The sequence below is a fragment of the Xenopus tropicalis genome, chromosome 3 (genome assembly GCF_000004195.4).
Source record: "Xenopus tropicalis strain Nigerian chromosome 3, UCB_Xtro_10.0, whole genome shotgun sequence".
In the NCBI taxonomy this organism is placed as follows: Eukaryota; Metazoa; Chordata; class Amphibia; order Anura; family Pipidae; genus Xenopus; species Xenopus tropicalis.
The window spans coordinates 117,685,505-117,710,334 of NC_030679.2; the positions used below are offsets into that span (position 1 = coordinate 117,685,505).

Genomic DNA, 24,830 nt, shown 5'->3' on the forward strand with positions numbered 1-24,830 from the left:
GTGATGCACGGACTGATATGGTGCTGGGACAATAACAATATCCGTATTATCCGTAAAGCTCATGCCAGGTAGCTCCCTGGTTGGTTGCCTGGGTATCATGGGAGAGAGTGCAGTGAGATGGCGGCATGCTGTCTAGATAAACTAGAAGGATTGTGTGTGTGACTTCATTTATTTCTTTAAGCTAAGTTTGCCAGTGTTGGGGACATGGTGCTGCTTATTGGTTAGGTTCATAAGCAGCAGAGTGGGCAGGAGTTGATGTAAATATTACAGATCTTATTGCTGGTTTCTGTGGACTGAATTTGTAACTCATTGCCTTAACATTGTTTCCATATGGCATGCCAGACCAGCTGAAAGGCTTTTAAACATGTATAGTAGGCCAATGTCAGTTTGTATAAAGTAACAAGTGAAAATATTTATTACTTGCATTGGACAAAATTGTTTACTTATTGAATGTTATCTGTTTCTGTAGAAGTCTTTAGATGTAATAAAAAAAGCATTCTGATGTTGTGTGACTTAATCTTGTGTGGTCCAGTGGAGCAGCGCCAGGATACCGCTTAGAGCTGCATCAACACTATTTACAGCCCTACAGTAATGGCGCTGATGCCCCAGCTGCCAGAAACATGTAACCCAATGCAAGAGCTGCACACTCAGTATTATAAAGGCAGGAAGCTTTACCCCATTTATTGTCATCTGGAGAGCTTCTGATTGGCTCATTCCATTTGTGTACTTCATGCCCACTGAATGCAACTTCATATGGTCCTGTCAGTGCACCACTAAGGCTCAAGTGGAAAGGTAGCCATATCATGCAGTATCCAGGAACCTTACAAATACATATCTTTCCTACTATAGAGTTTCAGAACCCTTGGATGCAGTGTTACTGCTACCAGCCCATATCATAGCTAGTGCCAGCCCAAGCGAGATGTATGTAGGAAGGTTTATGGGTGCCAAAACACCCTCTCCAGTGGGAGGCATATGGATGCTTTCTGAAATCAGGCTACACCATTTTATACCTATAACCTTGTCACAATCATTCCTAGAGAAAGAAGTCTACAGTGGAACTTCTGCACTAACAGCTCTCATTTATTGGTGGCATATATTACACCTGTTTAGCTTAGAGATAATTACCTGTACAGATTCTATATTAAAGATTTATATTAAATACACAAATGGCACTTTTTCTGGTAATTACTTTATTATAAGGCGCTGAATTCCCCTCTTCTATAAGATCTATCCAGTAGACAGAACTAAAAGGCAGGGCTAGAGCTGTCAGCTCAGTGATGACAATTGGTGTTTTACTGGCAACAGTGGGAAAATGATGGTGAGTATAACAGTTGAGCTGAGAAAGTAAAGTGGTATTATTTGAGATTATATTGATAGGTGCAGCTTTGGGTGGCTGAGGAAGCTGGGAGTGCTATTTTAACATCCATTCAGGAAGCTGAGTGCAGGGCTCAACAACACATGGTGATCTAAAACTGGTCCCACACACATTTCGGATCTTCAGCGTTGTTGCAGTTCAGTAGTCAGGCACAGGGAGTGTGATCTGCCTTACAAACTCTTCATACTTCACCATCCCATCTGGTCCCACTTTAACTCCTTTTAGGAGATCATCAACTGAGAAAAGAAAATAGGAAACAAACATCTCATTCATACCTGGCTGCCTGCAAGTTTGAATATATGGTTCTGAATTATTAGGCTGTATCTGTGCTATTAAAGAGATTTACATGTCTCCACCCATAATTCCTTATGTGAAAGTTAAAACCTCTCATTTTTGGTTTCAAAGGGGAACTCCACCCAAACACAACTTCAGCTTTTTAAAAAGTAACCATAATTTCAAGAAACATTGCATTATATATCAATTAAAAAATATGCAGACTTTTAATGTAATGATATAGTTTGGAGCAGTTCCCTAAGCCCGGCCCCCTGTTCCCCTGCTGATCAGACTGACTACTTTGGGACTCAAATAAAATGTAACAGTAGTCAACTGTTCTAGCCTGCATCCTCCAAATAACACAATTCCCTGCACATGTGATGTCAATAAGGAAAGGCACATCATAGTGCAATGCATTGTGGGCTTTGTAGGCACTGTATGCTATCTGTAAGCTGTGGAGAAGTTGTTTCAATTTGTAACCAATGTTTTAGTCCCTCCTCCCCTGCCAGGATTTCAAGTGAAGCAGAAATAGAGGGACTGATTTGCTGCTGGATTTGAGCATATAAAATGGTATTTATTCATACTTTTTGAAGGAACAGATTACAGTGATGGGTAGATTAGGGGTTTCTGTGTTGTGTGGGGCTTTTTAACAAGCCAGAGTTCCCCTTTAAGGCAGTGCTATGTGTACAAGGCATGGGGCTCATTTGCTACTATAGCCCTTTTTACCCTAACAAGGTTGGTTTCTTTGCTTCTCACTATTGTAGCAGCCCTAAGCCGAGCAATAAAATGTGCTAGAAATAATCTGGCAAACCGTCTGCTGCTGCTGCTGCTGCTTGATGTGCTGTGTGTGTGGAACAGCTGCCACAGGGAGGGGCAACATAGATACTGATCCACAGGAGATTTCACAGGGAGAGGGAGGCTGATGAAGAGCTGATCTCTACAATCCCAGTCTGGGAAGTAGCACATTAGATGGTTTGGAGGGGGCCACACTCTGGATGCAGGAGCAGTGAGAGCGCTGCTACAGATAACTAGATGACAGATTTGTGAGCCCAGATCTAACTGCAGCACAGAATGATCCAGGGGATCCAGCCAGAGACTGTAGTCACTGGTTACTATCCTGCGGGTCAAGGGTGTGCGGCATAGCTGCACTAACTGCGATTAATTTATAGTTAAACTATGGAAATTCGGGGGTTAAACTTAATGTGTGAGGTTGTATGTTGCCCAAAGTAAGTGTTTATTTCTTTAACTATTGTTCTGCATCTAAGAGCAGCACATGTAATGCAGCTAAACACAGGTATGGAACACATCTATGCACATAAGATTAAATAGAAGCAAGACTCGGATCTTGGAACCCTTTACTCTATGTGTAAGGTTTGATATAATATCCTTGGTCCTGCCAGGAGGTCTCCCTTTGGATTACTAAATTTACAGTCGGTGGTCAGGAACCTTACACTATGTGGCAAGAAGAGTAGAGTAGAATTTGCGCCACCATTCTAGTATCTCCTTCCCAAGCACTCATTTGTATAGAATTGGATATTGTATATATATTATATATATATTGTATATATTAAGTTGAAATGTACTTGTAGCAATACAGCATTTGATAGGAGCCAAGAATATTGTGTGAGTTGCCATAGTGTTACAACTTGTGAGATGTTGGCTAAAGAGACACCAACATTCCCTATGCATGTATATGAAAGGCATTGCCATAAGTGGGAGAAAAACTGAGTTGGACCCTTTATTAGTTGCCAGACACAGGTACCTTCCTCTGGTGTGAGCTTCTCCCCCATTTGAGTGAGTTTGGCTCTGAGCTCTTTCAGTGGGATGACTCCTTTCTTCTGCTTGTCTGACATTAACATGGCCACCATGATCTCATTCTCTGGGTCCTCCTGCTTCTGCTGGCGGTACATGATTGTCAAGAAGGTAGAGAAATCCACTTCCCCATCCTTGCCTGGAAGCAAATTACAAGTAAAATCACAATCTTCTTGTTGTTCATCCAAACTCCTGGTATATTAACCTGTCCCTGTCCTCCAACCTATGTTCCCTGCAGTATTTTCTGCTACTACAGATTCATTTCCTTGCTGAATGCCTATTAATGACACATATGAGAGCAGGCGGAATATTAACATTGAATGGGTGCAGAAGTGTGATTGATATGATTGATGGGGGGTCACATTCTAAAGGAACATTAAATGTGTTCCTTACGAGGAGCTGAAATTTAAGGTCATCACTTCATATGCTCAACATATTACAGTATATTATGAAATATATTCCAAAAAGGAACCTGCATGACATAAGATAGCAACTGCAACTGCAAAAAGATTTCACCCCATTTATTAACAGGTAAGGCCATTGTTTTGAGGGGACAAGCCACCACCAATATATCTACTGAATGTTTACAGAAAAGTTCTAATTGGTGGATTTGGTTCTTCTAGGAGGGGTGGCCATGGCTATCCTGCCCCATGTGGCCCACTACATAGCTGCCCAGTGTGGAGGGTTTTGAGGCTCTGAAGACATACACTTTCCTTCTGTTCTGCCTGTGGGCTGTGGACAGAGAGAACGTATCTGATTGGCCCGTGTATGGCCACCCTTACGAGGAACAGAACACACTAGGTTCTTTAGATGAACCTTCTTAAACCCAGTCAAAGCAAAGGGGTTGCCAGGCTCTATTCTGCCTTTAATTTTCCAGTAGCCATAGATCTCAAACCCTCCTTAACACAAAAGTTGCTGTATATTAAATATCTTTTATGATGGTCCAGCCTACCATACAAATGAATTCTGCCTTTGCAAGGTACACATCGGTGGACCAAAGTATTGCCATTTACCCCCCATTGTTCATACCGATTTTGTGGACCTGCAGGTGTCGTGTGACCTCCCCCGGCGTGGGACAGGTGCCGAGGCATCGCATGACAGTCAGGAGATCCCCGGCTGGGATTTTACCTTTGCCTTTCTTATCATAGAGAGAAAAACATTCCTTGAACTCTGTGCAGAAAAAAAAAAAGAGATGAAAAGGGGACGTGAATGGCTTCAGATTGGCAATGATGCATGCCAGAACTCCAGAAAGGCTATTTTCTATCCCATAATGACATCTATTTATAAAATAGCACCCTTTCAGCTGATGAACGTAAGGTTCCAGAATGGTAATCTAGTAATCTGGGGGTACTATAAAATACTATATTCTAAAAGACTCATGGTTGGGCAACAAGGCAGTGCAAACTTACTATAGTACTGCTAAAATCCAGGGAAAATGACATTGCTGCAGATACCACAGAGGCCTGCCTGTTCAGCATTTGTATCACATGACTTTACTTATCTTACAAAGTGGGACCTGATGGAGTCTATGGCAGAGGAATGATGAGACAGATCAATCTGCCGCATCTATAGACAGCTGGGTGGCAGCCTAGGCCAGTCCCTTCTTCTCAAACAAGAAAATCACAGTTTTTTCTTTAAATTGAATTTATTGTTATACTTTGTATGTATCTGTTATTATTTTAATAATCCCGTTTGTATTAATCTATTTCACTGTACATACAGTGTAGCGCTTTATAAATAAACATATACATACATTACAATGACAGGCTCTTGTGATGAATAAAAACACTATTAGGCTTATTTATCCATTTTTGAGTGTGAATTTGAGTGGTTTTTTTAAATCTAATAAACTCGTATATTTAATACTTGCTTATTTATTAATAAAGAAAATTTGTTTCAAATAGAAAAAACTTGAGTTTACAAACTAGAAAAACTCAAAAAGTTCAAGTTTACAAAGTTAACTGTCCTTTTAAACTTGTTATATATATATATATACTACATGTAATACACTGTACATTGTTACTCTGACACACGGCAGAACCCTAGATTTAATTACCTGAAAGAGTTCTGAAACATTACCAACATAAGGGGAAAGTACAAGTGCACTACCAGGTCCAGCCAGTTAACCAAGTAAATTGAGAGGTAATTAAAACAGTGGCAACAAGTGCCATTGGCCCCAAACCCTCTTCTTGTTTGGTTTTTGGCATATGAGGTGGGGCTCATTTATTCCCCCATTAAGCCCCTTCCCAATATCCCATGTTTAACTCACTTTGAATTGCATCCTGAGACAGGAACTTGGCCTGCAAAGAGAGAAAGAAATGTGAGTAAACCTGTGGGCCGGGTAGCCATTGCCCATTCACACATGGGATTTGTTTCTGTGCACAAATAACTGTTATTTTCTGTACAGGTAAGATGAACAACCGGTGTCAGATTTAATTGCATATCCTATAGGGTCATTTAGAAATCCCCCCATGTTTAGTCTATTTTCATTCTGCTCTGCCCGTCACTTGCGGGGGGGGGGGGAATGGATTTGGCCAAAGATTAGCAGAATAAATAATTCATATTTGGCCCCTTGAAGTGTGACACACAACTGATCCGTCAGGTCAGCCATAGGTAAATGATAAGTACACAGCAGGGCTTTGCCTAATCTGTACTCTGCCCGTCTCACTGCCACCAAAAATTTCTTTAACAAAATCATATTATTTCCCCAAACACACAAGGGAACTGCTCAGTAGCCACAAACCTTCTTTGAGAGTGAATATGTAACAGGTCAAGACTGGGATTCATAATAGGCCCTGGCATTTCAAGCCCTTAAGGCCCAATAGTGTCCGTCTATGGCATCTTACAGCCGCCCCTCTGGCATTTGCCAGAACCCACAGATTGCCAGTCCAGGCCTGATCACAAGTTTAGAATAGTAACTGACGATGAATTGGCTAAACAGAATGGTGAAGGAACACTCCCTCTAATACCAGTACTCGGAGGATGGATATTTGATCCCATTGGCCTATTTCATGTGCTGGTTTGTACAGGTTGTCCTGTATACACACGCCAGTGGCACCCTAAAGCCCTGTGTCTCCCTTATAGGATATATATATATATATATATATATATATATAGTTTAGTGCTGCCGCAGGTTACTTACCATCTCGTTCTAGTGAGCTGCTGTTTCCTGATTTCTGCAGGAGGCAAAGTCCACGCAGTAATAATGTGAAACACTGAGAAGCAAATATCCTGCTGCTATGGCAGCTCGGGGTTGGATTCAAGCTCCCTATCCCAGTCACAGGAACGGCAGGTTCCTCTTACTGTCCTTTAACTGCTGTTATCTTACACCTTCCTGCCCATTAAATATTTATGGTGTAAAGGTAATGGAGCCTCCCAGCTGCTTCACAGAGAGAGGAGATGAGTTGAATCCTTTCTTGTAATGGGCAACTGTAGGATTAACTCTTTACCTTTGTACCATGTAGCACAGCCTAAATTATATATGCATTGCTTATGGGTGTTGCTAACGTCAGCATGGAGCGGCTGCTCCTACCCTTTAAACAAACCATTAAAGAGACAGAAATGATAAAAGTCAAATAGCTTTTATATGAAAAAAAACATTTAAAAGAGAATTTGTACAATTTCCAGTGCCTTAGTATAACTATACATGGACTGATGTTTCTTATTGCAAGAGAGAGAATGAATTATCAGGAAAACCACACCCTTGGGCATAGCTGATTGGCTCCTTCCAATGTTTGGTAGGCAGCCCAGGAAAGAACAATGAATTCTCATGGCCACCAGCCTAGCCTTCATTTTCAGTTCCACAAATATATCGGCAGCTACTATCGGCCCGTGTATGGGGACCGAGCAGGAGTAAAGTTCTACACATTTAGGAGACCCAGTTTTTATAAAATATTTATATTTCAAAAGAGTTTATCTCTAAGACTTATTAAACATTAAGCAGTAATGGGTCTAACAGCAATGGCAAAGTGGTACTTTACACTATAATTGATCTCCAAGGAATCCCCAAAGTGGATTTCAGATCCATGATAGCAGTGACAGAAATCTTAGCCATGAAGCAGGATATAATTCTCTAATGGAATAACTATCAGGGGGTGCAGCTGTATCAGGGCCTGAAGGGGGGCCTGTGGCGTTGGGGTGTGAAGCCAGCCATGGCCCCAGGAGGCCTGCAGCATTGCAGCACAAAGCAGCCTAAGTGGTAGGGGGGCCCTGTGCAAAATAGAAGTCCTGGTGCAAGTTTTTACACAGGCCCAGAAGACTATAATTACAACTGCTGGTTTTAGAATAAAAGTAAGGAAACACAGCAGTGACAGGGATTCCATTAATTAATCACTTCTTCCCCAGAACTGTTTTAGTAAACATCACACATTGATTCCACACTCAATCAGAAACAGTAGATGTTCCATTACTACTGAAAATACTCTGTACAGCTAGGTTAAAGCTGGGGGAAACTGACTGTTTGGAGCAAAACTAAAAGTTGCCATTGGAATTGTTTGTAATACCGTCCCACACCCTGTAATCTAAAATACTGGAAGCATATACAGCATGTGTAGTTGTTACAATCGCTTGCCCTTGTACAAGTCCCAAGTGTTAGCTCCCAGTGAGCTCCATTCCCCAGCTCCTTCCACTGTCTCCATACATTTTTTATATTATGTCTCAGTTATCAACAATGCACAAACCTTTTACAAAGGGAGCAAGAATTCTGCTCATTACACATAAGGAGGCCTAAAATTATGGACTTGGATTTGCTGTATTAGATTAGCCTATTGCTAAAGTCCATAAAGGAGAAACAGGACAAAACAATTATATATGGGTATATAATAAAATAGAAGTCAACTATACATAAAATAAATGCCACTCTGTAGCAGAGGCATTGAGGACACATGAGTAAATAAAATGTGGAGTGTCCTGTTGCTGCTTAACTGTCCCCCAAAGTGATAGCTCCAGTCAGCTCCATTCCCCAGCCCCAAAGGGCTACCAACTTTAGTGCAAGTTATTGACATGCAGGGTGTAGAAGGCCCAGGGCTCCGGGATATAGATCACCCCTGGGTACTTCTTGCGCAGAATCTGGTCATTCCAGAGCCAGACGATCCAGGCAGCGATAAAGATGAGAGTGGCAGAGAAGGAGAAGAGAAGGAAGAGGCCATTGCTGTCCAAGTGCAGCCCCTTGCGCCTCTGATGCATAATAATCGCCAACATTGCAAAAAATGTAAAAATAAAGATAATGAAGATCTGCCCTTCAGTCACAAGGTACCTGTAAGAGGATTAATACAGGAGGCAGTCAGCAACAACAGGCAAATCCCATAATAAACAAATATTCCACAATTTATGGAGTTCAGAAGCCCACATTTTCTCACTTTATAAACCACTCTCCCCAAAATGGCCAGGTACAGGTATGGGACCTGTTATCCAGAATGCTCGGGACCGGGGGTTTCAGGATAAGAGATCTTTCTGTAATTTGTATCTCTATAACTTAAGTCTGCTAAAAATCATTTGAATATTGAATAAACCCAATAGGCTTGTTTTGCCTCCAATAAGGATTAATTATATCTTAGTTGGGATCAAGTACAATGTTCTGTTTTATAATTACAGGGAAAAAGGAAATCATTTTTAAAAAATTTAATTATTTGCTTATAATGGAGTCTATGGGAGATGGCCTTTCCGTAATTCAGAACTTTCTGGAGGTCTCCGGATAAGGGATCCCATACCTGTACTGCATTAATCTAAGGATATCATGTGAATATAATGGTTATACAGCCACACATGAGAAAACACAAACAAAACAGAGATCTTTCAGTTGGATTTAGTAGGGGAGTGACTGACCAGTAATAGAGACTGCTTGGAGCAAGCAAAGCCCAGGCCGACAGCGGCATCCTGCTCTCCGCTCTTATTTTGGTGAAACAGCCAGTGAAATAGATGAACAAGATGAGGAAAAATGGAATATACCTGTGCCAAAACAGACACACTGTGTTATTCAACAACCCTGCTGTCCGATTGACTTATCCAATGGGTCAGGATATTAAAAGGGAAAGTTAAAATTTTTTAAAAGAATACATATTTTTCAGATGAAAAGATCATGTGTACTTTTGTTTCTGTCAAATATTTGTCTTCTCACCAGTCTAATATCTATGAAAGCAGCTTTGGGTTGGGAGGCTATATTTTTATTACTGTATTTTTTTTTTTTTTTAAATTATGTTAGATAAAAAAACAAAAATATCAAGATGACTAGAAAAGTAGGGTTAACTTCCCCTTTAAGCAGACTCTAGAAAATGCAGCACATCTACAATAAACTTTCACCATGCATTTAAGAAACAGGGCACATGTACAAGCTGGCTAGTTTTCTCTATAGACATTAATATAACAGTGCCACTAGAGTCCACAGATGGTCTTCGGGTCGGCCATATTGCTCAGCTGAGGACCATTTACTGTATGTGTAAATGTAAAATAATCCGAGCGATAATTCTGTAGACTCAATAACTCCACTGCATGCAGTCTGTGATGATGGAGTTTATCTTTGCAGCTCATTAAGATGCCATTGTTATACTGCTGATGAAATGTTATGAAACAGTCGGATCTCACGCGGCCAAGGTCAAATAACCTGTTTGTGACTCGCTCCCTCCCCGGGAATCTGATATCCCAGCACAGGCGTCTCAATATCCTGACAGATGTCAGGTGCATCCTTACCACATGGAATGTCCCAGATATTCATCGTAGTAATACAATAACTCAAAGGAGTCAACCTGTTATTGAGAGAAGGGGGAGAGAACAAGAGCATCCATATAAATATATCTATCTGTACAACTGCAAGCACAATGTCCTAAAATCAACATTTTATTTTACCCACATTCAGGGGTTTCCCCCAGAATAAAGTATGGGGTTCAGCTGAATCCCAATATAGTGGATTGGATGCATCCCTATAATGAAGTTAAATCAATTGCATGTGTAGTGCAACACACTAAGGGAACATTGTAAGTAACACCTCATCAAAGCTGGTGTTAATGCCAGGGTTCCCGAGGTTCCCGTATTCGCACCTTCTGCATACAGTTCATCAAAGTAGGCTGAACCAGTGCTTTGGCACGAGATGCAACATGTAAGACACATGCACTGGTGCAAGGGGTGTTAAGGCGAACATGTAGAAAACTCCCGTCTGTATCTAGGGACAGTCTAATCTGGGGAAAAACACTAATGTACAGTATACTGAACTACATACGTCCCACAGCCTCAGGAAGTAACCGTTTATGTGTGTGTATATTTGGTGGACAGTTTCAAATAAGGCCTGACCGAGTGGTGTGGCCCTGAAACATTGCAGTTTATATCATAAATTAGCAGGGTTTACCCCGCTTGCAAAAGCTCTGTTGTGCCAGTAATATAGGACTTGTGAGAGAGCGCTGACCCTCCATGGTGGGCACTGAGCAATCATTTTAAGAGGTGTTTTCTCACCCATCATCCTCCCAGATTTAAACTACATAGCAGCCATCTATGGTACACACATAAAAAACCCTTTAACTGTATTCAAACCAAAGTACCAGCAGCCCCACCTGAATCGCCATTGAGGTACCAACCAAACCCTGCAACAATTCAAAAGAATCACCCTTCTCATTCATACCTATTCTTACACAATAAGGGGTGTATTTATTAACAGTCGAAACAAAAAATCATCAGTGATGTTGCCCATAGCAATCAGATCTTTTCTTTTGTTTTCTAACTTATAGGTGACCATTCAAATCTAGTTGCTAATTGGTTGCTATAGGCAACATCAACGGTGATGTTTGTCTCCACTGTTAATAAATACACCCCTTATTGTGTAAGAATAGGTATGAATGAGAAGGGTGGTTCTTTTGAATTATTGCAAGGTTTGGTTTGGTTGGTGAAGTTTGTCTCCAGTGTTAATAAATATGCCCTTTAGTGTACCACCTGCATCCCATGTCCTTAGAGCACACTGACACAGTGCAAGTGCAGTGACATACACTGGATTAGCCAGATGGACCTGCTCTCAGTGAGTGAGCTGCAGACTTGGGAAAGGAGGGAGCCTGCATTTTCTTTTCCCACACAGCTTTCAGTATCGCTCATTTGTTACAGAGGTTTAAGTCCCAGTAAAGCCACATGGGGATTGCATAGACTGGAAAAAAGTTTAAAATTTCAGCCATCAGCCCATCCAATCCCTGTATTGCAGATTCTATAGGAGTACTAATGGATATGCCCCTACTATATATATTTATATACTGCGGAGCCAACACTTCTCTGTATACCAATACCATTTCCCCTCCTTCTCACCAGGGTTGGCGGTGTTAGGTTCTGCATGATTGGATTATCCCGGACAGATAAATGGAGTTGATAGCCACTAAATATTAGCCTGTGGTTGACTGAGTCTCCCACCAGGTGGATACTCGCTCCCATAACAAATGTTATGATGCTCACGTAGATCACAGAGTTTGGAAGAGTTTTCGGAGACCTTTCTATAAGCTGCAAGCAAAAAACATCTGTTTAATGAAAGAAAGGCCCTTTACACAAAAGTAACATACTACATCTCTACTCCATTGCCTGGATTTATGTTAACATACCTTCAGGAGCAGAAGAGGCGTTATTATATTATAAGCCATGTGGAAGTAGTCTCCTGCGCTGGGTTTATTAAGTGGAAACCAGTCGAGTGGCAGGATAATCTGTAAAGGAAAGCAGGGAATGGAACCATGGTGTGAGGCATATTCTGTATCTGCTAAGCTAGAAATACCCAATCACTGGTCTTCCTCCTCGCATCTCTGTAATTGGTTAATACAGAAGCAGATGTAAGGTGCCAATTCTGACTTTCTTTCAACGGATATCTCATTACTATATGCATTACTCTATCTCTTTTCAGATGTTTGATCTGATCAAAGGTCTGCTCATCTGGAAATATGGAATAATAAGTAGATCTACATCTGTACAGTATAGCCACACATACAGATCTGTCTATTCTACCTGACTGGCAAAAAAGTGGATCTTTAAATCAAACTTCTAACATGTTCAGGGTCAAAATGGCCTTAATATGAATCAGCAAGCAAACTGATTACTGGCAGTCAGTTTAGCCAAGCACCATACAATATATCCAAATCTGAACAGTCATTAACTAGACACATTTTTGAACATGTCATATTATATTTCCCTTTATTAGGGTAACTTGTCCACAATATTAATTTCCTCGACCTCAGAAAGCCATTTCTGGTGCAATATTTCATTACTGCCTTACAGCACCTCTGGGACCAATTCATGTTTGAAACAGCATCTGCTTTAAAGAAATACTGCCCTTTTGGCATAACATGGAACTATGTGCTGTGCCAAGTTGGGCTGTAACCCAGCTAGCATGTAATTAACAGCATTTGGCAGATAACACAGGCTGTGACCATGTGAAAGCTGCACAGCGGATCTGGTTTCCTGACAAGATAATGTATCCAAAGAGATCCACTCATTCACGAAGCAAGTGTAACCTCTGGATGCTATACTAGGTTTCCATTAACACTCTCTATGGTAGGTTTCAATAACATACCCTCTGCAGTAGGAAAGAAAGAACACTATTTATAACTGTATCTTATTGAGCAGTAACCAGGAATAAACATGGCACGCCTATGTTTAATGACAATATGGTAATAGTATTGTTGAAAAGAGTCTCTAGAGCTACACGGTAGTGTCCATGGAACACGCCGTAAAGCTGACAATACATGCAGATTCTGCCGATTTCTGATTGTGTCTGAAAATCTCATCTGCTGCTGTACCATACCCACAGACGCAAGGTGCACCACAGATGAGGAAGTACAGAGGAGATGCAGCTTCTCCTCCTTTCCTGCAGTTCTACATAGTACATAGCAATTAGCACATAGCATAGCATAGCACATTATTATGGCCACTTGTGCGGTTTTGGTCAGTTTAGCTTGTAGCCCAATCAGCAGTTTACAATTGATGCCCGAAGTGTGGTCACCTTCAGAATAGTAAGGATTGAGACAGAGGAAAAGAGAGTTGTTACTGCTGTGAAACAGGTCTAAGATAACTGATAAGTACCTTATACCCCCTTCTGTCTATTCTAAGCTAACCTATTATCTAGCTTATCACTATCCAAATATTGGTAGGGAAAGCTGTTTTCAAAATATGACCCTGAATAAACAGGTACACCACCAGTCGTAGTAGGCTAGTGCAGGGCCATTTGATACAGTGTTGCAACTGTTGCACAATATATTATTATTATGTATTTATAAAGCACCTACATTTGTACAATATTTGTAGATCCTTGGGCACTGTATGTTCCACATACTGGGTGCTCCAAAGTTGTGGGCTGTGTGGGACAGATATTTTGCTAGGAATATACTGTACTCTCCGGGTTATTTGTACTTGAATTTGGAAATGTGTACAGCTAGCACGGGGTCTGTTACCTGTTGATGAGTACCTACTGAGAACACTGGAAGCTAAGGCAGGCATTTTAACCATTATTTGAGGATATGCTAGGACTATACACTTACCATTACAATGGGCCGTCCAAAATCCAGAAGCCAATTTTGCACAGTAAAATAAAACCAGAGGTCCAGGTGGAAGCGAGAAGTCCTGGAGCCATCATCCGGCTGAGCAGAGCTGAACCTTAAAAACAAGAAGGGAAAATAAGCTGGAAAGGACATCATTTCATGGGGTGGGGGTGTCAACTGACAATAAATACAATGATCTTACTGGGTACAATGTATTGTTCAACGTAGCTCATAGTTCAACTACTTGTGGTGGCTGGAAATGTACACATCTCTCTAATACAACAGTAAAAAGGGATAAGAAATATATACAAATAAAAACATTCCCCTACTAACAGTAATACATTCTTGCAAGAGAATCCAGCAGAGGGAAGGATTATTTGAGTTCAATAGTATCAAGTTTGCAAGCCCCTTTGCTTGCACACACATAGCCAGCATTCTAAATGATTTCATGTCTCTGTGAAACCCAGCATGCCCCAGAAAAAAGTCCAGAAGAGGAGGCAATATTGCACTGTACGCAGCTGGTGTATGAGGAGTACCATACCGTAGCTGTATAACATAAGAACGATAGAAGAATAAGGTTATAACATGATTTTAGTTGCTATATTAAACAAAACCTAGGAGGTGATGGAAGGCAGAGGGCTGCACCCAACAGCAAAGAGATGAGAAGGGCACTGCAGTCTCAGACGAGAAAAAGAGAATGCACCCAATAACTCTGCAATGGTACGGAGAAAAGGAAGTTGCACCCAAACATTATAAGACAGGGAGGGAGAGGAATGTCCCAGCAGCTATGGCACAGGGGGCTGCACCCAGCAACTCTGGGATGGGTTTCTGCACCCAACAACCGTGGAACAGGGGGGTAGCTACACCCAACAACCGTGGAATAGGGGGGTAGATGCACCCAACAACCGTAGAACAGGGGGGTAGCTGCACCCAACAACCGTAGAACAGGGGGGTAGCTGCACCCAACAACCGTGGAACAGGGGGGTAGCTGCACCCAACAACCGTGGAACAGGGGGGTAGCTGCACCCAACAACCGTGGAACAGGGGGGTAGCTGCACCCAACAACCGTGGAACAGGGGGGTAGCTGCACCCAACAACCGTGGAACAGGGGGGTAGCTGCACCCAACAACCGTGGAACAGGGGGGGCTGCACCCAACAACCGTGGAACAGGGGGGGGCTGCACCCAACAACCGTGGAACAGGGGGGGGCCTGCACCCAACAACCGTGGAACAGGGGGGGGGCTGCACCCAACAACCGTGGAACAGGGGGGGCTGCACCCAACAACCGTGGAACAGGGGGGGCTGCACCCAACAGCCGTGGAACAGGGGGGGCTGCACCCAACAGCCGTGGAACAGGGGGGGCTGCACCCAACAGCCGTGGAACAGGGGGGTCTGCACCCAACAGCCGTGGAACAGGGGGGTCTGCACCCAACAGCCGTGGAACAGGGGGGTCTGCACCCAACAGCCGTGGAACAGGGGGGTCTGCACCCAACAGCCGTGGAACAGGGGGGGCTGCACCCAACAGCCGTGGAACAGGGGGGGCTGCACCCAACAACCGTGGAACAGGGGGGGCTGCACCCAACAACCGTGGAACAGGGGGGTCTGCACCCAACAACCGTGGAACAGGGGGGGCTGCACCCAACAACCGTGGAACAGGGGGGTCTGCACCCAACAACCATGGAACAGGGGGGTCTGCACCCAACAACCGTGGAACAGGGGGGGCTGCACCCAACAACCGTGGAACAGGGGGGGCTGCACCCAACAACCGTGGAACAGGGGGGTCTGCACCCAACAATCGTGGAACAGGGGGGTCTGCACCCAACAACCGTGGAACAGGGGGGGGCTGCACCCAACAGGAACAGGGGGCTGCACCCAACAGGAACAGGGGGCTGCACCCAACAACTACCGAATAGGGAAATTCTTTAGTACCCGTAGGAAGGGGGAGACCCCATCAGTTCTGCCCGACTCACACACTTCCTTGCATAACTTTTAACACGATTTCCCATACGATCTTGGTGGAAACCCCAGATTGTGATTACGCCGCGGACCCAGTAGAGAGCACACAGATGCTAGGGGTGGTGCCTACCTGCCTGCGAACCCCGGGGCCGCCTGGTGTCGCCTCCGAACAGAACTCTGCATCCTTCCTAATAACCCGCTGCCTCCGATCTCTCAGAGCTGCCGGGGAGCGCGTCCCTGTCTTCCAACTGAGAATGTGATTGGCCAGCAACCTGCACGCATGGACCAATTACACAACAGAAGGGGCGGGATATACAAGCGAACAAGCGATCCCCGATATGAAGCTGCGGGAGTCTCTTTGAGTTGCAGTTTTTAATCGCAAATTCTTGTTGGTCGCGCAGTTGGCCGCCTGTTGTGGGCAGCTAGTTGGCACTCTATGGAACCGAGGACAAACTATTTCAGCAAAAAAGGAATACGTATCGCGGAACTAAAGTACAGCTGACATGTTTGCAGGGGAGAATAACTTTACGGACCGGAAGTGGGTAGCCGAGGACCTTTTGCAGCTGCCAAGGTATGGCCCTGGACGGGCTGGCCGGGTACGTGTATAAAGCGGCGGCTGAGGGCCGAGTGCTTACTCTGGCTGCCCTGTTACTCAATCGGACCGAACCTGAGATCCGAACTCTGCTCTCCACTGTCACCCAGCACGGCGGCCAGAGATCCACTCCGCTTATCATCGCCGCCCGCAACGGGCACAGCAAGGTGGTGCGGCTGCTTCTGGAACATTACAAAGTGGATGTGCAGCAGACTGGCACTGTGCGATTTGACGGGTGAGTGGGGCTTGGGGAGGCGTTTGGGCCACGGTACTAATGGCAGGGGCAGAGATAGAGATACTTGGGCTGAAAAGAGCAGGAAGTAAGGAAATAATGTCAGGGGTGAATGAGTGAGATAGGGGCGGACAGAGATTCAGTGACCCTTAGAGTTTCCATTTACAGTGGGTGTAAATCCCCAGCAAGTGCAGTTCCCTTAGTTACTAGGCAGAAGCCTGTGTATTTAACTTATGTTTGTTATTGGCCAGTAGGTAGGTGCCACTTTAATATAGTTATTGGAAAGGGGTGGTTCTTCTTCATCTTCATCTTCTTAACCAGGTGAATGTGTCTGTTGTCAACAGGCCCCCTGTAAAGAGTTCAGGGAACAGGGACCCCATGAAAGAGGTTTAGCCAGATTACAAGACAAGCTTTTGTCAGACTAGTTTTTAGGAACATAAGATAGTAAGCAAACCTAGACTGGGTTTCAAAATAGGCCCTGGCATTTCAAGTAGGTAGTGACCCAAAAAGCCCCCCAGCAGCCCACTAAATAGGGACTGTCTATGGCATCTTACAGCAGCCCCTCTGGCATTTGCCAGAATCTACAGATTGCCAGTCTGGGCCTGATATTAAAGCAGAGCTAGAAGAAGCAGCTTTGCTCCATCTATTGATTGGTAGCTGGAGGTAGCTCTCCCTAAAGGTGCCCATACACTATAAGATCTTCACCCGATATCCCCACCTACGAGTGGGCAATATCGGGTAGCAAGGGACTTAAAAAAAAAAATAATCTGATCGTTTGGCCCTGGGGCCAAACGATTGGATTACATTTGAGGTTATGGGGCAGTCGGTTCGGGGACCACATCAACGAGACGATGCGGTCCCCGATCCGACTGGATTTTCTAACCTGGCTGATCGAGATCTGGCCAATTTCAGGCCAGATATCGGTCAGCCAGGCTGCTCTGTTCTGCCCATACACGGGTCGATTAGCTGCCAAATCGGTCCAAGGGACCGATATCGGCAGCTATAGTCGGCCCGTGTATGGGGGCCTTTAGGCTTTACTGGCCCTTTAGGCTGGTATATCGGGGGAAAGACTTTGCTTGTTTGCCGACCCTGCCAAATGACCAAATCTTATCATTTATGGCTACCTTAAGTATAACCAGGATCTCTCATATTGAAAAATAGAAAATAAGCACCCAGTCTCGTTTTTTGTAGGGAAATATTTTATAATTTGCCCATCTGCTCACATACAATATCATCAATAATGTAGGTAAGTTAAAAGTGTGACCAGAAAAATTTCCTAAATGTAGTGGCAGTTCCTAAATGTAGTGGCAGCTGTTGTCTTTAATTACCCTAAAAGTACAGAGAATGTGTATCCACTATATTTACTCTTGTATAACTAAAGTGTGGAGGTTGTGGATGTGCCCAGAGTATCTTACTTTGTATGAGATTTTGATTTAGAGTGAATTTAACACATCTTATTATCTCTGTGTATTATTCATTGCTTTATTCTATGGACTTCTTTATTGGCTGTTCAAATATTTTCTTTTCCATTCTTTTTTTGTAGATATATCATTGATGGAGCTACTGCCTTGTGGTGTGCTGCTGGGGCCGGGCACTATGAAGTGGTCAAGTTGCTGGTAAGCCATGGGGCAAATGTGAACCACACAACTGTCACAAATTCTACCCCCCTGAGAGCTGCATGCTTCGATGGGAGACTGGACATTGTCCGCTTTCTTGTGGAAAACAATGCAAATATTAGCATTGCCAATAAATATGACAACACGTGCCTGATGATTGCTGCTTACAAGGGTCACACTGATGTAGTGCGTTACCTTTTGGAGCAACATGCTGACCCAAATGCCAGAGCTCACTGTGGGGCAACAGCTCTGCACTTTGCAGCAGAAGCCGGACACTTAGATATTGTGCGGGAGCTAGTCAAGTGGAAAGCAGCTATGGTTGTTAATGGACACGGGATGACTCCTCTTAAGGTAGCTGCTGAGAGCTGTAAGGCAGAGGTGGTAGAACTGTTGCTTGCCCATTCAGACTGTGATACCAAGAGCCGTATAGAGGCACTGGAACTTTTGGGAGCCTCTTTTGCCAATGACAGGGAGAATTACAACCTCACCAAGACCTATCAGTATTTGTACTTGGCAATGCTGGAGAGATTTCGGGACCCCTCAAACATTCTTCACAAGGAGGTCCTACCTCCAATTGAGGCCTATGGTATGAGAACAGAGTGTCGAACTCCGCAGGAGTTAGGTGCTATTATCCATAACACTGATGCCCTCCATATGGAGGGCTTGATTGTTCGTGAGCGCATCCTTGGTTCTGATAACATTGATGTGTCACATCCAATAATATACCGTGGGGCAGTGTATGCCGATAACATGCAATTTGAACAGTGCATCAAGTTGTGGCTGCATGCACTGCAGCTGCGTCAGAAAGGAAATCGCAATACACACAAAGACTTGCTGAGGTTTGCTCAAGTGTTCTCTCAGATGATTCACCTCAATGAGCCAGTGAAATCATGGGATGTGGAACATGTGCTGGAATGTAGTGTTCTGGAAATAGAACGTGGGATATCCCGTGTCCAGAATCCCCAAGAGCCCGATGCCCATTCTGCACTGGAAAACCATGAATGTAATCTCTACACTTTTCTTTACCTCGTTTGCATATCCACAAAAACTCGTTGCTCAGAGGAGGAGCAGCCTCGCATTAATAAGCAAATCTACCGCCTTGTACACCTGGATCCTAGAACCCGAGACGGATGCACTCTCCTGCATTTGGCAGTGGACTCTGGCACGCCTGTAGATGACTTCCACACTAATGATGTCTGCAGTTTCCCAAGTGCCCCAGTGGCAAAGCTTCTTATTGACTGTGGAGCGAATGTTAATGCTGTGGACCAGATGGGTAACAGCCCTCTTCATGTTATAGTACAATACAACCGTCCTATCAGTGATTTTCTTACCCTGCATGCCATTATTATCAGTCTTGTAGAGGCAGGGGCTCACCCAGACATGACCAACAAGGAGAAGAAGACCCCTTTGGACAGAAGCACCACAGGGGTATCAGAAATTCTACTGAAAACTCAAATGAAGCTAAGTCTGAAGTGCCTAGCAGCCCGGGCTGTGCGACTTCACAACATTAAATATCAAAATCAGATCCCGAGGACTCTTGAAGAGTTTGTGGAATTTCATTAAACCTTTGGTTGGACTCCATTTGTATTTCTATAAACATTCTGAGCATTGGTTACACACCATTCCCAAGGGCCCACCTGTCTCTTCTTTGAGTATGGGGCAAAGCTAAAATGGTCACTTATTTTGACCTGTAGTTTTCTTTAGTGCACCATCACTCTGAAGAGAGCTGTGGTCTCTTATTTTATTTTGGTTTTCTTCCATGACGTTGCAGCTGCTTTCATTTCTGATCAGGTTTTTAGAGAAAATAAGATAAGGTGCTGATTACCTACTTCAGTTCAAAGGTAATTGATTTTTGCATTTCTGATGGCTGAAGTCAGGCTGGAACTTTCTTCCACAGGGAAATACCCAAAAAAACATTCTGTTATGACTGCAGCCTAGTGACTTAATGTCACCTGACACTTAGGGGAATTTGTGGGCTGTTACCCTTCTTATGCCTCGGAGGGATAGCTGAACTGTCTTCATAGAATGTGGCTGGCCAGTGCTGGAAATTGGCCAGGCTGAGTAGGCTGTCAGCGTTTGGTAGCAAGAAATGGGTGCAAGTTGTTTACATTGCTTTTGTCTTGGTGGGTTGTATACTGATACTATACCAGCAGCTCATTTACTACACTTGCTGGAGCAGCCTATAGCAGGCAACTTCCTCTATGGTTTGGCCCATACAAGCTTTCTTCTTCATGCGTTTAAAAATAATATATAGATTAAAGGAACAGTAACTCCAAAAAATAAAAGGTGTATAAAAGTAATTAAAATATAATATGCTGTTGTCCTGCAGGGGAAGAAAAGTAATGGTGCTTTAGAAACACTACTGTAGTTTATATAAACAAAGCTGCTGTGTAGCTATGGGGATAGCTATAACATAGGTCTCAATGGCACAGGCTACCTGTAGATAACAGATATGCTCTTTCAAACGCCATTGTGTTCTAAAGAGCTTATCTATTATCTGCAATGTAATCTGTGCTTTTTCTCCTTTTCTTCCAGCTGGAATTGTTGCCCCCATGCCCACACAGCAGTAGTATATAAACTATAGCAGTCTTTCTGAGTCAAATACACAACTTCAAGCAATGCAGGGAAACAGTACATTATATTTTAATTATTATTACTTTAAAACACTTTCATTTTTTGCTGTTACTGTTTCTGAGGCTCAGAAATTGCATGTGTCACTGTGCCTATAGATAATTGGTTCCGTGTGACTGAGCTAATTGAACCCAGTTGTGCTGAATTGTACAAGGCACACAGTACAAGCAGGGGCTGAAAGTGACCAGTATTGGCAGTGGGAAATTTCTGGTATCCCAGTCAGCTATGATGGGTGAGATCGCTGAGGCTGCATAAGGCTGGCTGTCTGCAGGTTTGCTTTTACAAGCAGATGTTTTTAAATAAAGGAGGGCTAAAGTCACTGTCAATATATTCATCAATCCAGCAGTCAGGGGCATGTATTTGGTGTGTAATCAATTTTTCCATTTTTTTGAAGTGCAGATTCTTGAATAAGATATTGAAAAAAATGAACTGTTTTTATTTGATGCTGAGCCAATGTGATCATTTTAAAGGCCAGTTAAACCCAAAGAAAATCTATAGTGCTCGGGTTTGCCTATGTGAATATGTTTAGCAGCCCTGTGGAGCCCCATTGCCTCCATTCTTGACCAGGTACCTTCTTGTTGCTTCTCTCTTCCAACCACCTCTTGGATGATAGGAAGACGTGGAAGTGGGAGCCAAGCAGCGATGGTACCTGATCTTTACAGTTAATAAAAAACTAAGGGCTTTCAGGCATGGGAGTTTTTCTTTGCATTTGGTATGCTGATTTGAATGTATCTAATTGATCCCATTAGATTTACCTGGTTGTACTTAGACGCCAGTGCTACACTTTCTGGCACTTTAATGTGTGTCCAGAAGGCAGTTATAATACAGATTTGTGTTTGAAACTGACAAAAAAGCACTTATGTGAGTTTAAAGAAAGCATTTAAATGCAATATACGTTTTTATGCAGTCAGCATGCATTTCTAAAGGCATAAAAAAAAGCCCATAAATAAGAACATATGGAAGCAGGGAGGAAATCACAGGGCCACAGCTAAGTTGCCTACGGCTGCTACACAGGGTAAATTGCACAGTGCAAGTTAATAAGCATAAGGGCAACATTTTATAGGGATTTGGCTGCTTTTCGGTTTGATAAGAACTTTATGAAGATCAGGATTAGAATAATATTAGAATATATATTAAGTATTTTTGGGGCCTTAAAGAAATACTGGCAACACTTTTAGTGCAGCATTTCCATGCCCAGGACCTGATACCTGGAGATACGCTTTGTTTTCCCTTCTCAGCCCGTGCCATACTCCGGGTATTGGGTCCTGGCAATAGCACTGCTGTACCACTTAATTATGGAAACATTAGTGTCTGTATCCCTTTAATATCTATAAATAGACTATCCTAATATCTGCTAATATCTAATACTCACTGCTAGGGTGACTCTCCTGTATGGCTAGCGAGTGGCTTCATGCGTTATCTTCTGACCAATCTAATATTTGCACAATTGATTTCTTTTTTAAAAAAAAAAATATAAATGATTTTGCTAACCTTTTGTATGATTTCTGTTCCGATTGGAATGACATTTGTCGCCATTACTCCCGATAGAAAGAAAATGAAATGTCACTCTACTTTGTTTAACTCTCACTTCTTAAAGGGGAAGTATTTCCACAAGTCGGTTTTCACCTTGAAATTTATTCCCTTAAAGGGTAAGTAACACCAAAAAGTGAAAATGCCTGTGAAGATGTATCATGCCTGTCTGCCCATCAACGGGAAACACCATTTAGCCACCACAGCCCCATTATGTATAAAAACGGTTTATCATTTATGCACCATGAAGGACATTTGACCCGTTTATCAGCACCTAGGTACTAAGCCATAGGATAATAAAACTTACCTGCTTTTTGGCTATGCAATATAAATTCCACCTCCCTCCCCTTTTATGTTTTTTGGTGTTACTGGCCCTTTGGGGAGACAAAGGCAAGTGATATGGCTACTCTATGCATATGTATCCATTTAAATATGAAAAAATAAATGGGACTGATACTTTTTGTTTTCTTGGGATTCTTTTTACTGAGTCTGCCTGAGTGTATTTGGTTGGATCAAACCGAGTGACTCTCCGCTACAAACAGTGATGCCTCTTTAACTTGCCATTACCACAACAGCAGGGAATGCAGTGCCTACAGATACAAATCTATTCAGTTGCTCTTAAGCTGGCCATACATGCACCGATAATATCGTACAAAACCTCGGTGCGTGTATGGCAAGTCGGCGAGTCAACCAATATCGCAGGAAGCTGCTGATATCGGTCGACTCGCCGATTAGGCCAGTTAAAAGATTTTGATCGGGCGCCATAGAAGGCGCCTGACCAAAATCTGCCTGCAGCGCTGAATCGACAGAAGGAGGTAGAAATCCTATTGTTTCTACCTCCTTATCTGCCGTTTCAGCCCTGAACGGTTTGTGGCTGATTGTACGATCTTTTGTGCGACCGATGGTCACACGAAAGATTGCAAATCGCCACGTGTGTGGCCACCTTTAATCCCATTATGAATTGGAAAGATTTTGCCATTGACAGTTGGGTACTGATTGCCGTGGGGTTCCAAAGTGCTCCCTGTCTGTTATACTCTACCTATGTGAGACGCTAGCAGTAACAGGGATGGGCGTTTTAACACCCACTCTGATACCAGCTTAGTGTTTTATTCCCCCCCGAAAACATTAGGAGCTTCATAGATATTACCTGTGCCATGAGCAGCAGGAGCTTAGGGAGATTGTGTGGCTGAGAGATTGGTGCAGGGGGAGGGATTTGGGTTTTTGGAGAACTGGGCAGATTTTTCAATTGGCTTCAGGCTCTTTGCCAGGGATGGGCTGCACCTCAGTGGTGATGGAACAGCTGCTTTTTGTAGAAGATGTCTAAGGAATTTAAACACTATAACATGTTGTAAAACAGCAATCCGGAAGGCAAAGATAGAAAATGAGCGTATTGCAGCAGAGGCTAAAACTAACCCCAAAAAGATTTTAAGTATATCAAGAGTAAAAAGATTGAGATTTATAACTGATACAGAAAAGGCAAATGTGCTAAATCAGTTCTTTTCTTTAGTGTATACAGTAGAGGAGCCAGAGTGCCAAGACCCCCTCAATAGCTACACTGTTGCCTCAGCTCAGTCTGGTCAGTGGCTCACGCAGGATATGGTACATAAAAGGTTACTCAAAACTGAAGGGGTAGTTAAAGGGGTTAACTTTTAATATGTTATAAAACAGCCAGTTGTAAGCAACATTTCATTTGGTCTTAATCTTGTATGGTTTTTGAATTATTTACCTTCTTCTTCTACCTCATTCCAGCTTTCAAATGGGAATCACTGACCGCAGTAGCTAAAAAACGATTTTTTTGTGACGCTACAATTTTATTGTTATGGTTACTTTTATTATTTTTGTATTCAGCCCCTCTATTATTCATATATCAGTCACTCGGCTGAATCCTAAAATAGTGGATTTGGCGCATCCCTACTTTTGGGGACCTGGTGTTACGGCATGCTTTAAAGTAAAAGTCTGTTATCTGGACAGGTTTATGTGACTTGGTATTCTGTTAATGTGGAGGGGGGGGCATGTTAGGAGAGAGCAGCCTGTCATTTTCACGTGGGGAAGGGGGGCGTGCGGGTTGAGGGGCTTCTGCCTGCTGGGAGGAGGTGTGACACAGAGAGGGGAGAAGTCTCTGATTCATAGGGAGGGAGAAGGGATTTGTGGAGTGCCTGTATGTGAGGAGGATGAAGTTAGAGCTGGTTGAAGGAGTTATGTCACCTGTGGGGAGAAATCTGTCTTTTGTCTGGGGGGGGGGGGGGGGTGGCTGTGTAATGGATGGGTTGTGAGAAGAGAACTGTAGTTATTTCGCATGGGGGTGCAGGTGAATGGTGTTATTCAGAGGA

The 24,830-nt window shown here is 43.3% G+C and overlaps 3 protein-coding genes across 3 annotated transcripts; 1 reads left to right on the forward strand and 2 right to left on the reverse strand.

Annotated features, from left to right (window-relative positions):
• Positions 1-1,059: 1,059 nt before the first annotated feature.
• On the reverse strand, positions 1,060-6,905 carry calml4 (calmodulin like 4). Its single transcript, NM_001011117.2, is given in 5 exon segments — positions 1,060-1,611; positions 3,411-3,599; positions 4,490-4,630; positions 5,730-5,760; positions 6,603-6,905. Coding segments are annotated over 5 exon segments (462 nt in total). The 5' UTR covers positions 6,606-6,905; the 3' UTR covers positions 1,060-1,513.
• A 120-nt stretch (positions 6,906-7,025) lies between these two features.
• cln6 (CLN6, transmembrane ER protein) lies at positions 7,026-16,190 on the reverse strand. Its single transcript, NM_001126758.1, is given in 7 exon segments — positions 7,026-8,714; positions 9,284-9,406; positions 10,145-10,200; positions 11,735-11,923; positions 12,022-12,120; positions 13,945-14,059; positions 16,030-16,190. Coding segments are annotated over 7 exon segments (906 nt in total). The 5' UTR covers positions 16,083-16,190; the 3' UTR covers positions 7,026-8,443.
• A 282-nt stretch (positions 16,191-16,472) lies between these two features.
• fem1b (fem-1 homolog B) lies at positions 16,473-22,969 on the forward strand. The gene is given in 2 exon segments (NM_001251841.1): positions 16,473-16,726; positions 18,267-22,969. Coding segments are annotated over 2 exon segments (1,890 nt in total). The 3' UTR covers positions 19,903-22,969.
• The last annotated feature ends 1,861 nt before the right edge of the window (positions 22,970-24,830 follow it).